Source organism: Pagrus major, chromosome 4, assembly GCF_040436345.1.
Source record: "Pagrus major chromosome 4, Pma_NU_1.0".
Classification (NCBI taxonomy): domain Eukaryota; kingdom Metazoa; phylum Chordata; class Actinopteri; order Spariformes; family Sparidae; genus Pagrus; species Pagrus major.
In genome coordinates this window covers 13,616,250-13,631,029 of record NC_133218.1, presented here as the reverse complement: position 1 = coordinate 13,631,029, position 14,780 = coordinate 13,616,250, and the positions used below count along the sequence as shown (strand labels likewise).

General features: G+C 40.8%; 2 protein-coding genes across 2 annotated transcripts in view; one reads left to right on the top strand and one right to left on the bottom strand.

Moving 5' to 3' along the window:
• LOC140994834 (uncharacterized) overlaps positions 1 to 5,044 on the top strand; it is a 65,403-nt gene extending 60,359 nt beyond the window's left edge. Inside the window, exons 47-53 of the mRNA XM_073464645.1 lie at positions 469 to 529; positions 842 to 1,047; positions 3,471 to 3,569; positions 3,827 to 3,955; positions 4,039 to 4,078; positions 4,166 to 4,280; positions 4,843 to 5,044. Coding sequence (XP_073320746.1) covers positions 469 to 529; positions 842 to 1,047; positions 3,471 to 3,569; positions 3,827 to 3,955; positions 4,039 to 4,078; positions 4,166 to 4,280; positions 4,843 to 5,044 — 852 coding nt within the window. The remainder of the gene's footprint in view (positions 1 to 468; positions 530 to 841; positions 1,048 to 3,470; positions 3,570 to 3,826; positions 3,956 to 4,038; positions 4,079 to 4,165; positions 4,281 to 4,842) is intronic.
• A 514-nt stretch (positions 5,045 to 5,558) lies between these two features.
• tollip (toll interacting protein) lies at positions 5,559 to 14,370 on the bottom strand. Its single transcript, XM_073464426.1, has 6 exons — positions 14,180 to 14,370; positions 11,866 to 12,015; positions 11,225 to 11,407; positions 9,015 to 9,167; positions 7,991 to 8,075; positions 5,559 to 7,731 (listed from the first exon to the last, which is right to left on the bottom strand). Exons 1-6 carry the CDS (start codon positions 14,210 to 14,212, stop codon positions 7,508 to 7,510), a joined length of 828 nt encoding a protein of 275 aa, XP_073320527.1. The 5' UTR covers positions 14,213 to 14,370; the 3' UTR covers positions 5,559 to 7,507.
• Positions 14,371 to 14,780: the final 410 nt, after the last annotated feature.

Here is a 14,780-nt window from a genome sequence, read left to right as displayed (position 1 = left end):
GTCAGCTCTCAGGCACTACACACTGTGTTTCCACAACAGCTCTGGTGTTTTTGCAACCACAGTCAGTGGGGGCGTGGCTGTGGGTGACAGTATAATTTTGACATCACAAATTTACAGAAGTCCTAACGGCTTGTTTGAAGGCATGCTTTCTGAATGCGGCCTGTGTGCATTTCTCTGTGGATTGATCATTTTGATACTTTGACAGTAGATGTGCTCTATTATCAAAAAACATGGAAATATCACTTTCTACAAAACGAGACCGTTAATGTGAAACACATGATACAGCTTCAAATTATGCACGTTTGGTGACCATGATAACCTGTATGGGATTTTCCCTGACGCATCAGAAAGTAAAGAACAAAATCCTTATTTATGACATATAAGGTCTAGTTGTACAACCCATGGCCACCTATTTCTATATCAGAACAAATGAACTTAAGTACAGTGTGTATGATGTGTATTCTACAGCCTGGATCCAAGATACCAACACCAAAAGCACCATCAGAAACACCAACAGAACCACCATTAAGCAAACCACCAAGCTCAGGGGAGCCATCAACAACATCAGCACCATCAGCAACAACATCAGCACCATCAGCAACAACATCAGCACCATCAGGAGCAACATCAGCACCATCAGGAGCAACATCAGCCCCATCAGGAGTAACATCAGCACCATCAGGAGTAACATCAGCACCATCAGCAACAACATCAGCACCATCAGGAGCAACATCAGCACCATCAGCAACAACATCAGCACCATCAGGAGTAACATCAGCACCATCAGCAACAACATCAGCACCATCAGGAGCAACATCAGCACCATCAGCAACAACATCAGCACCATCAGGAGTAACATCAGCACCATCAGGAGCAACATCAGCACCATCAGGAGTAACATCAGCACCATCAGCAACAACACCAGGAATGGAGTCTTCAATACCTGGACCCTGCCAGGAATGTTACTGTGGCCCCAAAAAGGATCCCATCACCAAGCTGAACATCATTGAGTGCAAACCTATTGTCTGCAACAACAACTGCTCTGAAGTAAGTTCAATTCCAGGACATATTAACAAACACACACACAGAGACACACAAAGAGATTCTCAGCTCTTACATACAAGCACTCTTGTTGGAGCCATTGACTGTAAACAGTGGACAGAGCCACCGTGAGTCCAACCATAGATTTCTGAAGAACCAGAATGGAGCTCAAAGAGCTCCCACAGTGGCAGAGTGGCCGACTTCATTTAGCTTGCGCTTGACATTGCGCTACCTAAGACTAACAAGAGGTTTTGCTGTGAGTTCATTTGGCCAAAACAGACAGCATCTCTGTGCATCCATAAATTAAAGTACATTTCAATTCAATTAAGTACATTACAGAGGACACAACAGCGCCACACACACTGCTGTAGACCACTTTTTAATCCCAAAGGTTTAAACATTAAAAATGTGCTGTCCTTGACTCTGGGAGTTTGCCCACAGCTGTCTCCTCCAGAGCTCACCAGCTCCAGCAACTATCTGCCAGGTGGAGGTGAAGATCAGTGACTGGAATTAGCTGAAGTGAAGCCAAGCAGACAGCTCATGACTAGCTGTCACTTTTACAATTTACACATTTTTACAGCCTGGTTCAAAAAACAGTTTTGGTCTCTAAAGCCAATTTCCCCACGCATTTCAATTGTACGGGGGGAATTTTTGATGTAACACACTGGTTTAAATTCTATTACGGCTTAAAGTTATGTATAATTAGGGGAGTGGCCGCATTGAGTGACAAGTACCCACAAGCTCGGCTCACCACAGCTAATAGAGTGGTGTCGGGCTGACGCATTTTTGGAGGCTAACTTGGAAGTTAGCATTGCCCTAGTTCCCTCCACAAAAAGCCTATAGGATTTTTGAATTGGATTTTTGAATATTGCTGAAATAAGCTCTGTGACCAACACAAGTTTATGATACTTACTTCAGTAAGATCATCTTCACAGATGAACACCACTTTTGTGACTTTCGAAGCATACTTTATATCATAAAGTAAAAAGCTAATGTTAGGCTATAAACAGACTACATTGTGGTTGCATGACTGAAACGTCACCACCACTAAGTGTCTTACTACACAGTTACTATACACGTTCTCTATAAATTGACCAATGAACAAGTTGTAAAGTTAGAATTAGAACTGAAGTCCATCTGTACAGATGGACTAGTGAATAGATGCGACTCAGTGGATGGCATGATGACATTTAATCTCCCGACAGCTCCCAAAAATGAGTTGAGTACAGACTTTGATTTTAAACCTTTGGGATTAAAAATGTATTTATCTTCACTGCGGTAATGAGTCACAGAGGTGCCAAAAATCCACTGTAATGTACTATAACTCCCTTATTTGACTGCTGAACGGAGGGTAAATATAGCATCTTTAGCTACCTAATGACTGTGTAGAGATGAAATGTGAAAAGACGTTAAGGGTATGTACAGGACAACAGAAAGAACGGAGCATCTGGTGGGTGCTAACTTTGCTCAGATTAAACACTAACACACACCCTCTGTGCCAGTTGTTGCTTGCTATCTTGTGGCTAATGTACAGCTAAGTATTCTGGCTGTTTGTGGCAAATACAACCGCACTCATACTCAGGTAAGCAACGTGAGGCGAAAAGTGCTGACAGCTAGCAAATTTTTAAACACAGCCTTTTAGCAAGCCTGGTAGCTTCCAGACAGGTGGGCTTGTTTAACTAACTAGGCTCACTTCAGCTCCACCAACGCTTCAGCTCTGAGCATAGCTTTATATTACTAAACCTATGACCAGGAGTCAGGTGGAGTCAGGTACTGCACAGGTGGGGACCAGGTGACAACGCACTTTGAGCTTCATTCTGGCTCATCAGGAACCTATGGGTGATGTCACGGTGGCCAAAGACACGCCCCTTCAAGTTTCGCCCATGGGACCTTATTTCAGAAAAAATATGTGTGGTAGTGAAGAGAGAAAGACAAATAACTGTTTGATATAAGACTGTGAAAGTATGTAATTATAAAGACTACACAGCCAACAGTCGAGTTAGTGACACTGTCTTGTTGAATGCTCACCAAAACACATATATGAAATGTTGTAGAGCCGATCCTGTATTTGAGCTTGCTCACAAAACTAACTAACAAGACTAACTCTCCTAATAATACACATAAATGGAGATGACTCACCTCCAATTAAAGTAACGTTGGAAGTGGTGCAAAGACTGACCTGTTCTGTTCCTCCTCCTCAGCTCGTAGTTAATGGTCATAATTAAGCACAAATGGCTGTCGAAACAAATACAGCTTTTATAATAAAGTCACAGTGGACAGATTATAAAGCAGCAAATAAAAGTGCCTTAATGACAGAAAAGATGATAGATGACACAAAAATGACCTGGACTTAAATAAGGTAGTTGTGAGTTCACTTTGACTTGTCTTTGTTTGTCCCTCTCCTTGACTCTCTGTCGCTCTGTCTCCAGGGTTATGAGTACCAGACTGTAACTGGTGAGTGCTGTGGGACATGTGTTCAGACGAGCTGTATTGTGACCACACCTGACAACAAAACCCATATCATTAAGGTCAGTGCTGCAGCTGTTTTCTCACTTTTTTAGGTATGAATATGAAGAAAGACAAACAGAAACATATTTGTTTTTAATGTGATTAAAAGCTAAAAGTACAACCAGCCTAATTTCTAAACATGAGAGATGTTTGATGATGTTGGTTCTTGTTAGACTTTGTTTACTCCAGAAATGTAGAAGTATTTAGGACATGTGTTTGTATGAGTCATGTCTTTGTTGAATATCTGACTTTAGCTTCTGTTCTTCCTGTTTTATAGGTTAATGACACTCTCACATCCCCCAGTGACAAGTGCGTCATTTATACCTGTGAGAAGGTCAATGGACAGCTTGTTACCAAGGAGATCAAGACCACTTGTCCTCCCTATAACCCCTTGGACTGTGAACCTGTAAGTATTAATACCCCTCCCTCCGTGCCCTGCCTCATCACATACTGTCTATATCTAACACACAACATGTCTTTGTCCTCCAGGGCACAGAGACAACTGACACCAATGGATGCTGCAAAACCTGTAAGCTAGTGGAATCACAGTATTGATCTAATAAGTCCTGAGTATCATGTGCTATTTTGTAAGCTTAACAGTCGCTTTGTGTTCCAGGCAAACTGCGGAGCAAATGTGAGATCCAGAGTAAGCAGACAGTCATCACGGTGAATGGCTGTAGTAGCACAGTCAACATGACATCCTGCGCTGGACACTGTGGAAGCTCATCAATGTGAGTCTATTCAGCACCAAATTTGTAGTTTAACTTAATCGGCAGTACCACGTTGTTTTCACTATAGTTTGAAGTTCCTCTAATGCAACAGAAGTATATTTTCCATGTACTGTATGTACATCTAATGTTAACTTTCTTTTTGTGTCATAATTTGTGTCAAACAGTGTTACACTATTAGACAATATGTTCTTGAGGGGCAGGGGCTAAAAAAAGGGCCAGTTTGTCATGTTTTGTCCACTTGAGGGCACCCTAGAGGCCACTATATCATGTTTTATCTACTTTACTTCATATACTTGTTGCATAAGCGTCAGTTACTCGAGAGTGAGTTTTCTCAGTTTGTGTGAAACTTTTGGCACATTATCTGTGTTTGATAACTGTCTTGTTCTGATTTGAACATTGTGTCACTTTTCACTGGATAACCTTGTTGGCAGGACCCAAAAAACAACTATTAGCAATAAGAACCATTGTCCCGCCAATAAGACAGGGTGACAGGATAAAGTAATAATAAAACACATGGTAGATAGAGAAAATAAGAGCTGTTGTCTATGGTGTGTGTTTACAGATATTCTGCGGAAGCTAACATGATGATGCACCAGTGTGAGTGTTGCCAAGAGGCCACCACGAGTCAGAGGCAGGTGGAGCTGAGCTGCGCCAATGGCTCCAAGGTCCAGCACAGCTACATAGTGGTGGAGACGTGCCGCTGTAACAAAGCAGAATGTGTGGCTAGAACAACGCCCAAGCCTCAGCGCCGCAGGAGACGCTGATCAATTACTTCCTGCTTCACTCTGGACTGACACCTTATAAACACTAAGCATGACTTAACCTTAGACTTCTTGAAACACTAGCAAGACTTAACCTTAGATCTTTGGTTGTATTATTTATAGCTCTCTTTTCATGTCAAAACAGACTTCTGTGCTGTAACTTTCTTCAACTTCAGATTTCTTGGATAATAATGATTAAAATGATATTTCTGCAATATGAACACTTGCATTGTCTTTGTTTTACATTGTATTGAATGGTGACTATCAACAAGTTAAACCTTCAGAGGACATCTAAGAGAGTGGTAAAAAAACAAAAAAAACAATGTTGAGTCAGTTGCACACTTTGGAAGGCATAGCCTGTCATGTAAAAAACTAAAATCATGTACTACCTGATGTTGTTTTCTTAGAATTTTCATAGACTAACATTTAAAAACTGCAAATCAAATGTAACACCCGTCTGAACTTCCAAATGCTGTGCAGTAGAGAAGTGAAAATAACAGAAACACGTGACATGGAGTAAAATGACTGACATTTTTAAGAATCTCATTTTTGAATCACAAGTCAAACATCACATCCATCAGACAACATCTCTCAAATTAAACCTTTGGCAGACAGCACAACAACAACAACAAGACCTTGTAACCTACAAGTGTAAATAAAAAGCTTTAGGAACTACAAATAATAAGGCTAAACATGTAAAGCTCTGTTTGTAGTGTTAGAAGCGAAAGCTTATGGGGAGCACACTAAGTCAAGTCACTGTCATCTCAGGCCTCAGCTGGGGATAATTTAGCTCATTAAAAGTGGACTGAATGAGTGTTCAGGTCTCCTCTTTACCCGAGTCACTGAACCAAAAACTCTAAAGAAAACATCCTGATAAAAGTGACATCTTCATTCTCATCATGCCCACCGCATCTTTATCAAAAGTCATTTTTTTAAAAAGTGACTCGACAGGATATTACTGAAAGAAGCTATTGCAAAGATTTTTATTGAAATAAATGTTAAGTCACTATCGCATAATGAGGTGATTGAGCTTTGAAGTTTTGAGCTGGGTGTCTGTGGCCACACTTCAGGAGAAATGTTGTTTTAATTTACAACAAATTAAAATCCAACATTTCCGACTGTTGAAGCTTCACATGAAAAGCATTTTACTGGTAAAACACAAGTTGTTCTTTATAATGAAGTAGTCACAGGAAATGCAGTTAGTTTGTCAGTGAACTTGGGAAACAGCTGTCAATGTGTTGTTTACTGTAATTATTGCTCTGGGCAATAAAATGCTTTTTTTGACAGTGGATTAGTTTGAAATATTGCAGGGAGTAATGGAACAAGGAGGAGCGGCCACAGTGAGCTGCAGGTGTTAGGCCCAAAAAATCCAGCCATGGTTGCTCACAGAAAGATGGAAAAAGGCCAATTACTGCCTGACATATTTATTAAAATGACAATCGTTTGGTTTGTTGTCTCCAGAATTCTGTGACCTGCAGTAATAAACCACATATGCTGTTACCACCAGTAACGCAAGCTGTCACCAAATCAACGAGGACTGAAATCTTTGAGATTATCACTTCAATAACTTTAAGTCTTCACATCCTCACTTCACAGACTGAACATAGGTTACATCAAAACTTTTAAAAGACACAGTTATCACCGATAACTTCAGTTGGGATATTTCTTCTCACCCTAAATGCCTCAGGTCATTTGTTCATTCTCAGTTCTCTCATCAATATATAGGAATTCTATATAATTTAATACATCCATAATAATTTATCAGATTTTAAGTGCACTAAACATTTTACAGCTACACATGAAACAGAAGCAGTTCATTGCAGGTTACTATAGACAGGTTCTCCACACTATTAACAACAACATCACCATAAACAGAAGATGGACTGAATGTGACTCACTACAGCTACAACAGTGCAAATCAGCAGGGGGAATACAGATGGGTCACCATGGATACAGTGAAAGATTGTGATGTTGAACCAAGACAGAATGTTTTGGGCTAGTAAGACTTACAATGCCAATTAAGTCACATTACTGCCGATTCAATACCTAGTTTGGTTTTCTACTGTGATGGAAACCTTCATGATCCGATCCCAAACATCTGCCATCAATATCATCCTAAACCAAAGGTGAACACTTGAGGATATACTGTCAGTTGTGACAGACAGCTGTGTGTTAGCAGAGACAGCCCAGGCTTCATGTACTGTTGAGCCAACAAGGAGTCAATAGAAAGAAGGAAATAGATCTCTGTGGCGACCAGCTGAGCTCCTGGGAGCTCAGGTATGCAGTGTGTGGGAGGACTCTGTGGATGTGTGTGTATGCAACAAGTGGGCGGTCTTTCCATGAGTAAAGACTGTTTTTACATAACTGTGTGCATGCATAAGTGTGTGTGTGTGTGTGTGTGTGTGTGTGTGTGTGTGTGTGTGTGTTTGTTTGTTGGCATGTCCACTGTGAACTTGTGTTCTGCAGTTAGAGCTCCTCAGCCATCTGCAGCAGAGAGTTGATGGCAGCATCCTTGTTGCCCTGCTGTGCGTCCAGCACAGTGCGGACCACCTCCTTGTCCAGGTTGGGGAACATGTCCTGCAGAGCCTTCAGGTCTTCCTCACTGCACACTGGCCCCTGGCCCCCAACAACTGGCATGGTTGGTGGCATTGCCATGGGCACCATGCCCTGGTTGTAGACTGCAGGCACTCCTAGGGACACACCACTGACAGTTTTAATGGAACAGTTACAAGGTTTGGTACGAGATGCATCAGTTTTCAGCCTAAGCTGCAATAAACCTGATGACATCACTATGACATCATTAGGGCTGACATACATTAGCCTATTTTCCCAGGGTGAGTGGTGAGCAAAGAAGTAAGTGTACTGTGTGTGTGCGTGCGTGTGTGTGCGTGTGTGTGTGTGTGTGTGTGTGTGTGTGTGTGTGTGTGTGTGTGTGTGTGTGTGTCTAACCTGCAATGGGCACATATCCAACTCCTTGCTGATAAACAGAGGGCATTAGGACAACGGGCTGAGTCATCATCCCTGCTGGTAAGGACTGGCAACAAACACACAGAGATGACAATCACATCACTGCAACTTCTGCACTATAGAGGTAACACCCACACCAGCAGAGGGCAGCAAAGTAAATAATGTACAGAGATGAGGCCCTGACATACCCAATGGGTGCATCCCAATTCTCTTTAATTGCAGCTGCTTTCCCTATAAAAGTAAAAGTATCCCTCTGACAGAGATTTCTACCGGCCATTTCTGTGCAAAGCTAAGTGAACCTTGCGTCATATTAATATGATTTAAAGACTATTAAACTTAAAAAGGTAGAACCAGTAGGATTCCTCTCGCTGTGTCTGCCGTGCTTGATGTGCACTGATAGGTTGAAATCAGTCTTGTGATGTTGGGAAGATGGTGTGTCAAGACGCAAAATAATCCATAATTTCCTCCAGAAAATGCATTTAAACTAAATTAATGAGCCTGTTTTGAAAATGTAAGGAGTAGAAAGTACAGATATTTGTGTTCAAATGTAGGGAGGAAAAGTCAAAAGTTGTCAGAAAAATAAATACTAAAAGTAAAGTACAGACACCTACTTAAACACAGTAACGAAGTATTTATACTTCATTACTTCCCACCTCTACCCACCGTATCCGTTTCACAGGAAAGTTGACACTTTTGAGAACAAAGTGGTGAAATCTTGCACTTAATTTTTAAAAAAAAGGCCTTTCCCTAGATTTAACACTCATTCACTCATCAATCTTGAACCAACCTCAGTGTAGGTCTTAACAGTTCCACTCGGTTCCTATCAATCCTAACCCCAACATGTGTTCTCAGGCTGGGTTCAAAGGACTGATCATTTTTAAAAATCAATTTATTCATGTTTGGTTTGGGTTGGTTTCATACACATCTGTTTCAGCTCAGGTGCTGCAAGATTTGTTGACTTTTATGACCTCTCTAGACAAAGTCTGTAGTCTGTAAATGTACTCACAGCAAAAGACATCACCAGGTTGATCATGCCCTCCTTGTCATCGCCCTGCCTGCCACTGAGGCTGAACCACTCATCCACCACACTGCCCTCCCTCAAGCCTTCTGGTATGGTGACATGAGTCCATGCTATCCTGTCGTCCATGGAGAATGCTCTCTGGATGGAACATCAACAAAAACACATGGATAAACACAACAAGCCACATGCTCATCATATCACTGAATACAACATGCAAAAAGAAGAATAAAGAGAGTTTTTCATTGGGCTGTTGCTCCGTCAACAGTGGCATTTTAGAGTTTGAGACCATATTAACCCTTTGTCTCTACAAACCACAATGCTGTGATGGTATAGAGTTTGTATTTGCCCAAATATTATGTGCCCCAAAATAATAATACGGGTGAACTATTTTTAACAATATTGTGAATCGGAAAAATAATAAAATCTAAAATTGGAAATAGTACACTTGTGTTGGTTCTATGTTTTGTCTGTCTATTTCAGTATAAACCTGACTTTCCCTGTGCACATCTTTACCTTTTAAACCCTTAACTGTCTTTGTTCCTTTTTAACTCTCTATATTTACAGGTTTATTACAGCAGATTCACTACGTCCTAGCTACTTATATCTTATACTGTTATTTTCAGGAAAAGTTAGGCTTCTCACACATCAAACAGTGGTGGTGTTCTGGGATGTTTCCATGTGCCTGAATATGCACAGGTTTTTAGGCCACCACATATAGGCCAGCTGTAGCTCAGGAGGTAGAGTGGGTCATCTAGGAATTGGACGGTTGCTGGTTCGATTCCCTGGCTCCCCCAGCTGCATGTTGTAGTATCCTTGATACTAAACCCCAAATTGATGCATGTCAGCACCTTGCATGACCTCTGCCATTCATTGTATGAATGTGAATGTGTTGTAAAGTGCTTTGATGAGTCAGTAGACTTGAAAAGCACTATTTATCATGTATATGTAGTGATATAAAAAATACTGACTGAATTACTAAAAAATTTTAATCAAAAGTCTTTATCACTTTAGTTTTTTTTAATTATCTTATTTTTTATTCCTATTTCTACGTACTTTGACCACCAAATTCCTACCAGCTCATGCTCAATCATAGTGGACATTTCTACCAAATTTGAAGAAATTCCCTCAAGGTGTTCTTGAGATATGGCGTTCACAAGAAAGGAAGGGATGGACGGACATACAGACAGACAACCAGAAAACATAATGCCTCCGGCCACGGCACAGAGGCATAAAAAGAAGAAGAGTGTGTTCCTCATGTGTCAGCCAAGGTAGTTATATTACATCTGGACACAGTGTTGGAGGTGGTGCCCCATTCATTCCTATTAAAGCTGCTCAGTGGCGTTTTGAAGCCATAAAAGCTTGACTTCCTGGGTATGAAAATGTGTGGCCCATGTTGTGTGGCCCATAGCGTGCGCACTAGAGATTTCCACCGACCGAGCCAGCTAACTTCTGGTTTAACACCTGGCTAACTTGAATGGGGATAAAATGATTTAATCGTGCGGCTCTTCTACACTTTCCAAATGTTGTTGGACCGAAGGGCTCCAGTTATGACAGTGAAATGAGTCATTTGGTGAGGGCTCTGATGTTCAAAAAAATGTGTCCACTGTTTTATAGATGCTTCTTTCAAAATGTTAGCTTATGGGAAAATGTCTTTTTGGGCCACAGTGCACGATGTGACGATGTAATTACAAGGTCTGGCCACTACGAAAACTGGCTTCAAGGCTGGGCACTCTTCCTGGGGGCTTGGGTGTCAGCAGACAGGCTTACAACGTAGCAGTTGTGTGTCACAAAAATGTAATACATTAATATTTCAGTTCAGTTGTGAGAACAATTCCCACAGCAGTTTTATCGAGGCCAGTACTGTATGCCTTATGGATTACTGATATTGTAGGTTTTGAGAAGACACACTTCCAAATACCATTTACTGCTTGTATAAAACGTCAAGGCTCTATCCTTTTTTAAAATTAATTAATCAGAAGCCCACATGGCCTATTACTGTTTGTGTAGTTCTACTCTGTGAAAGGTGTGTAAAATGAGCAAACTGAATCTACAAACTTGTAATCATCTGTGTACCTGAAGTTTATCTGCAGTCAGTTGAATCCGACAAAGCAACAGAGGCCACATACTGATGTACATGTTAAGGAGTTCAGATGGCCACATTACTGTGGCCTCTATGACCTCATCCACCTCCTCACCTCATCAAAGATCTCCAGGTAGAAGGAGTCCACCCCAGGAGGCACCGTACACTGGATCACCTTGTTCCAGCGTGGGTTCTTTGCTCCGTTGTGAGCAGTTGGTGTCTCGTAGACTGCGTAGCCCAGTCGGACTCTACAGTACGGATCCATCCGGGTCATACCATAGTTTTTTGCCAGCTTGGCCTACACAGCAAAACAAACAAGGTGGCTTCAGTTAGGTGATACATTCAAGCTGTCAGAGTCCAGCTGGCCCCTGTATTCAATAGATGGTTGTAATGGATACAGTTTGATTATCTGAAATGTGTGATGAGGAGTCTAGTTAGATTTCACCCACTAATATCACCTGTGCAATAATAAACACTAATTGGGCCATATAGTGCTTTATAGTTAACAACTACATAGCCCCTTAACACTGAGGTATAATGTATATCCATATTTACAGAGGTGATGCTATTACAAAGTTTAAGAATTATTTTTGTTGAAATACTTGTAGCTTTCATCTAAGAGATGTAATGTACTGTCATTCTTAATGTGCTTTTATACCTAAATATGGACATATATGTTATTGGTACAAATATCATATAATCCATATTTGTACAAATATTAAAATGAGACTAATGAAAAAGCTGAGCTGTGTTTACCTGGACAACAGTAATGCTGAGTCGCCCCACAGTACCTATTGAGCCTCCATACTGCAGCTGTCTGGCTGCCTGGGCATCCATCTGGACCTGCTGCTGCTGTTGTGTGGGGGTGATCCGGAGGAAGTCCTGCGGAAGCTCCCCAATATACACCTGAATACATACATACATACTTCAATTCAGATCCAGACTGAAAATGTAAAGAGAACAAACACCAATAGCAACAACAACTTCCAAATGTGTAATAGTTTCATCTCAAATTGTATTTTACATCTTATCTTATTTACCAAAAAACACAAAAAAAAACTTCATTTGAATGGGATTTTATCTACAGATGTGTTCATGGCTTATTTTTTAGGAGATTTATCAATGAGTCTCATCTCTGTTGTTTTGAGTCTATAATATAAATTATTCTGTTTTTCTACATGTGTTTTTATTTATGTCTTTTATTGTCTATATGACAATATGAGGAACCCCTAACTGAAAACTTGGTTGTAAAAAACAATCGAACCGTGTGAACATAATGTGAGTCTAAAGTTACTTATCCTAATAATAGGGCCTTCTTCTGCAAGTCATATGCATGTGATCAACAGCATGTGGTATGTATACCATCGACTAGCACAGTGCAGTTACATGCCTGCAGTAAGAGACTGATTCAAGTATGGCAGACTCACAGAATCACTAGATGCTCTCATCTATCTGATCACACCTCTAATCTATCTGATCACATCTTTCATCTATCTGATCACACCTCTCTCATGACTTATTCATGTAAAACTCCCATGTACCCATTTGGACTGGACAGACATCAGGGGCATCACAGTTCTCCAAATCCACAATTTGATTGACTTTCCATTTTAAAAGGTCACGATTTGATTTGGTTGTTTGATTTTAAAAGATGTCAGCACTGACAGCTATGCTATTGTTTGATTTAGACTTTTATGCCCTCACAACTGCCATTTACATTTTCAAATTCCTCTTTAAAAAGATAGGGGTAATTTACAACAACAGCTTGACTTTATTCTGGTGCTATTTGCAGGTTAGAGTTGGACAAGTTCAATTAATATTCACTAATAATAAAGACTCAACAAAATAATACCACCCTTCAGTGACTCATCAATAAACAACAAACTGTTACAGAGTTTGGTGTCTCAAACCTGTCCGCAGTGAACCATCTTCTCAAGTAAATTAATCAAGGATCTTTGGCAATGTTATCAGTTTAGTTCAGTGCGAGTTTTTCCTCTAGGAGTGAACCTGATGAGTCTTCTCATCAGTCGCAGTGCACTGCATTCCATTTTGAATGATTGTTTGCTTGACTGTCAATTATTGAATTAATCAGCAACTATTTTGACAATTAATTACTCAATTTAAGTAATTTTCTAAGAAAAATCAAAGTTATCCAATTCCAGTTTCTTTAAGGTGAATATTTTCTGCTTTTTTCTTCTCTAAGACAGTAAACTGAATATCTTTGGCTTGTGGACGTTATCTTGGGTTTTGGAAACACTGATCAACATGTTTCACCATATTGTGACATCCTAAAGACCAAACAATTAACCAATTCATCTAGAAAATAATCGACAGATGAATCAGCATTGAAACTAATCATTAGCTGCAGCCCTAATGTTCAGTGAGGTCCTGTGCAGTACTACACAGACAGGAGTGTGCATGTTGTGCATGAACAGGGTGCATGTTCACTTCTGTCCTTTAGGATCCACCCACATTAAAAGCAGTGGCTGTGTTGTTTTACTCATTAAATGACTTACTACTCAAGTCTTTTTATCATCAGATGCAACTCAAGTAAATAAACTTAATGACTACTTTGAATCCTACAGAAGTTTGTACAAAGTCTAACATGACTTTTTCTTGAGTACAGTTTTGAACTAGGTTCCTCTAGAGATAAGCCACCTCACGAACTCCTGCTCCTCCTAAAACTCACGGACAGGAAACGGTCTCAGTATTTTGCTGGCTTTTAAAATGGGTTTATTTCGTTGTTTCTGTCGTTATATTTACAGCCAGTACTGCGTCAGAACCAGGTATTTATTGGACACCTTAATCTGCGCATGAGCTGCTGCAACTGTTAGCTGTGCATTACACCCAGAGACTGTTAGCCGTTATAAGCTCACATTAGCTCGTCACATACTGTGACAGGATACTTCTCGCGAACAGCAGGTGACAGCGACAGTGTTGTCGACCTTCGTTAAAGTTAATGTTAGTGACTTATCACAGATGTTAACAAACTACAGTCCAGCTAGTTCCGCCTAGCTGTGTGCCTGTAATCCTCACAATAACCTGAGTAAAGTCAGAGCCCGCTGCCTACCTGTCCCCGCTGTGTGCTGATGGTGGTCGCCATGTTGTCTCCTCGGTGTCTGATGTCTGTTGTCTCCTCTGCTTCTGTGATCACACAAGTGTTTTTAGCAAATTAATAGCAACTTGAAAACTGCTGGACTTGGATTACAGTTGACACGGAACTGTTTTTCTTCTTCGTCGGCTTCTCCTTGTTCTTCTTCTGGTGATTTTTCTGGCGCTTGTCATCCATAAATATTTCATTGCTGCCACCTGCTGGATTGTCACAGCTTCACAGTACCTAATAACGTCCAGGGTCCACCCAGTGTGCTCCATCCAGACCCTGTCCACTCATTTCCTGCCAGCGTTCAGTACCAATACAATCCTTCCATTTTTCTATTTTTTTCCATCTAATTCATAATCCAGCCTGCACCCCTAATATTACTGCGTCATTTCAGGACCACACAGGAGAACAGTGGACTCTTTATAATCCAGCCTGCACCCCTAACAGTGCTGTGTAATTACAGAGTAACAAGGAGAAAACAGTCTGCATATTTCCCCATGCCCCCTCCCAAACAGCCAGTCTGCTCTAATTGGTCAGCTCACACACGCCTGAGCCAGCACTGCTCACAATG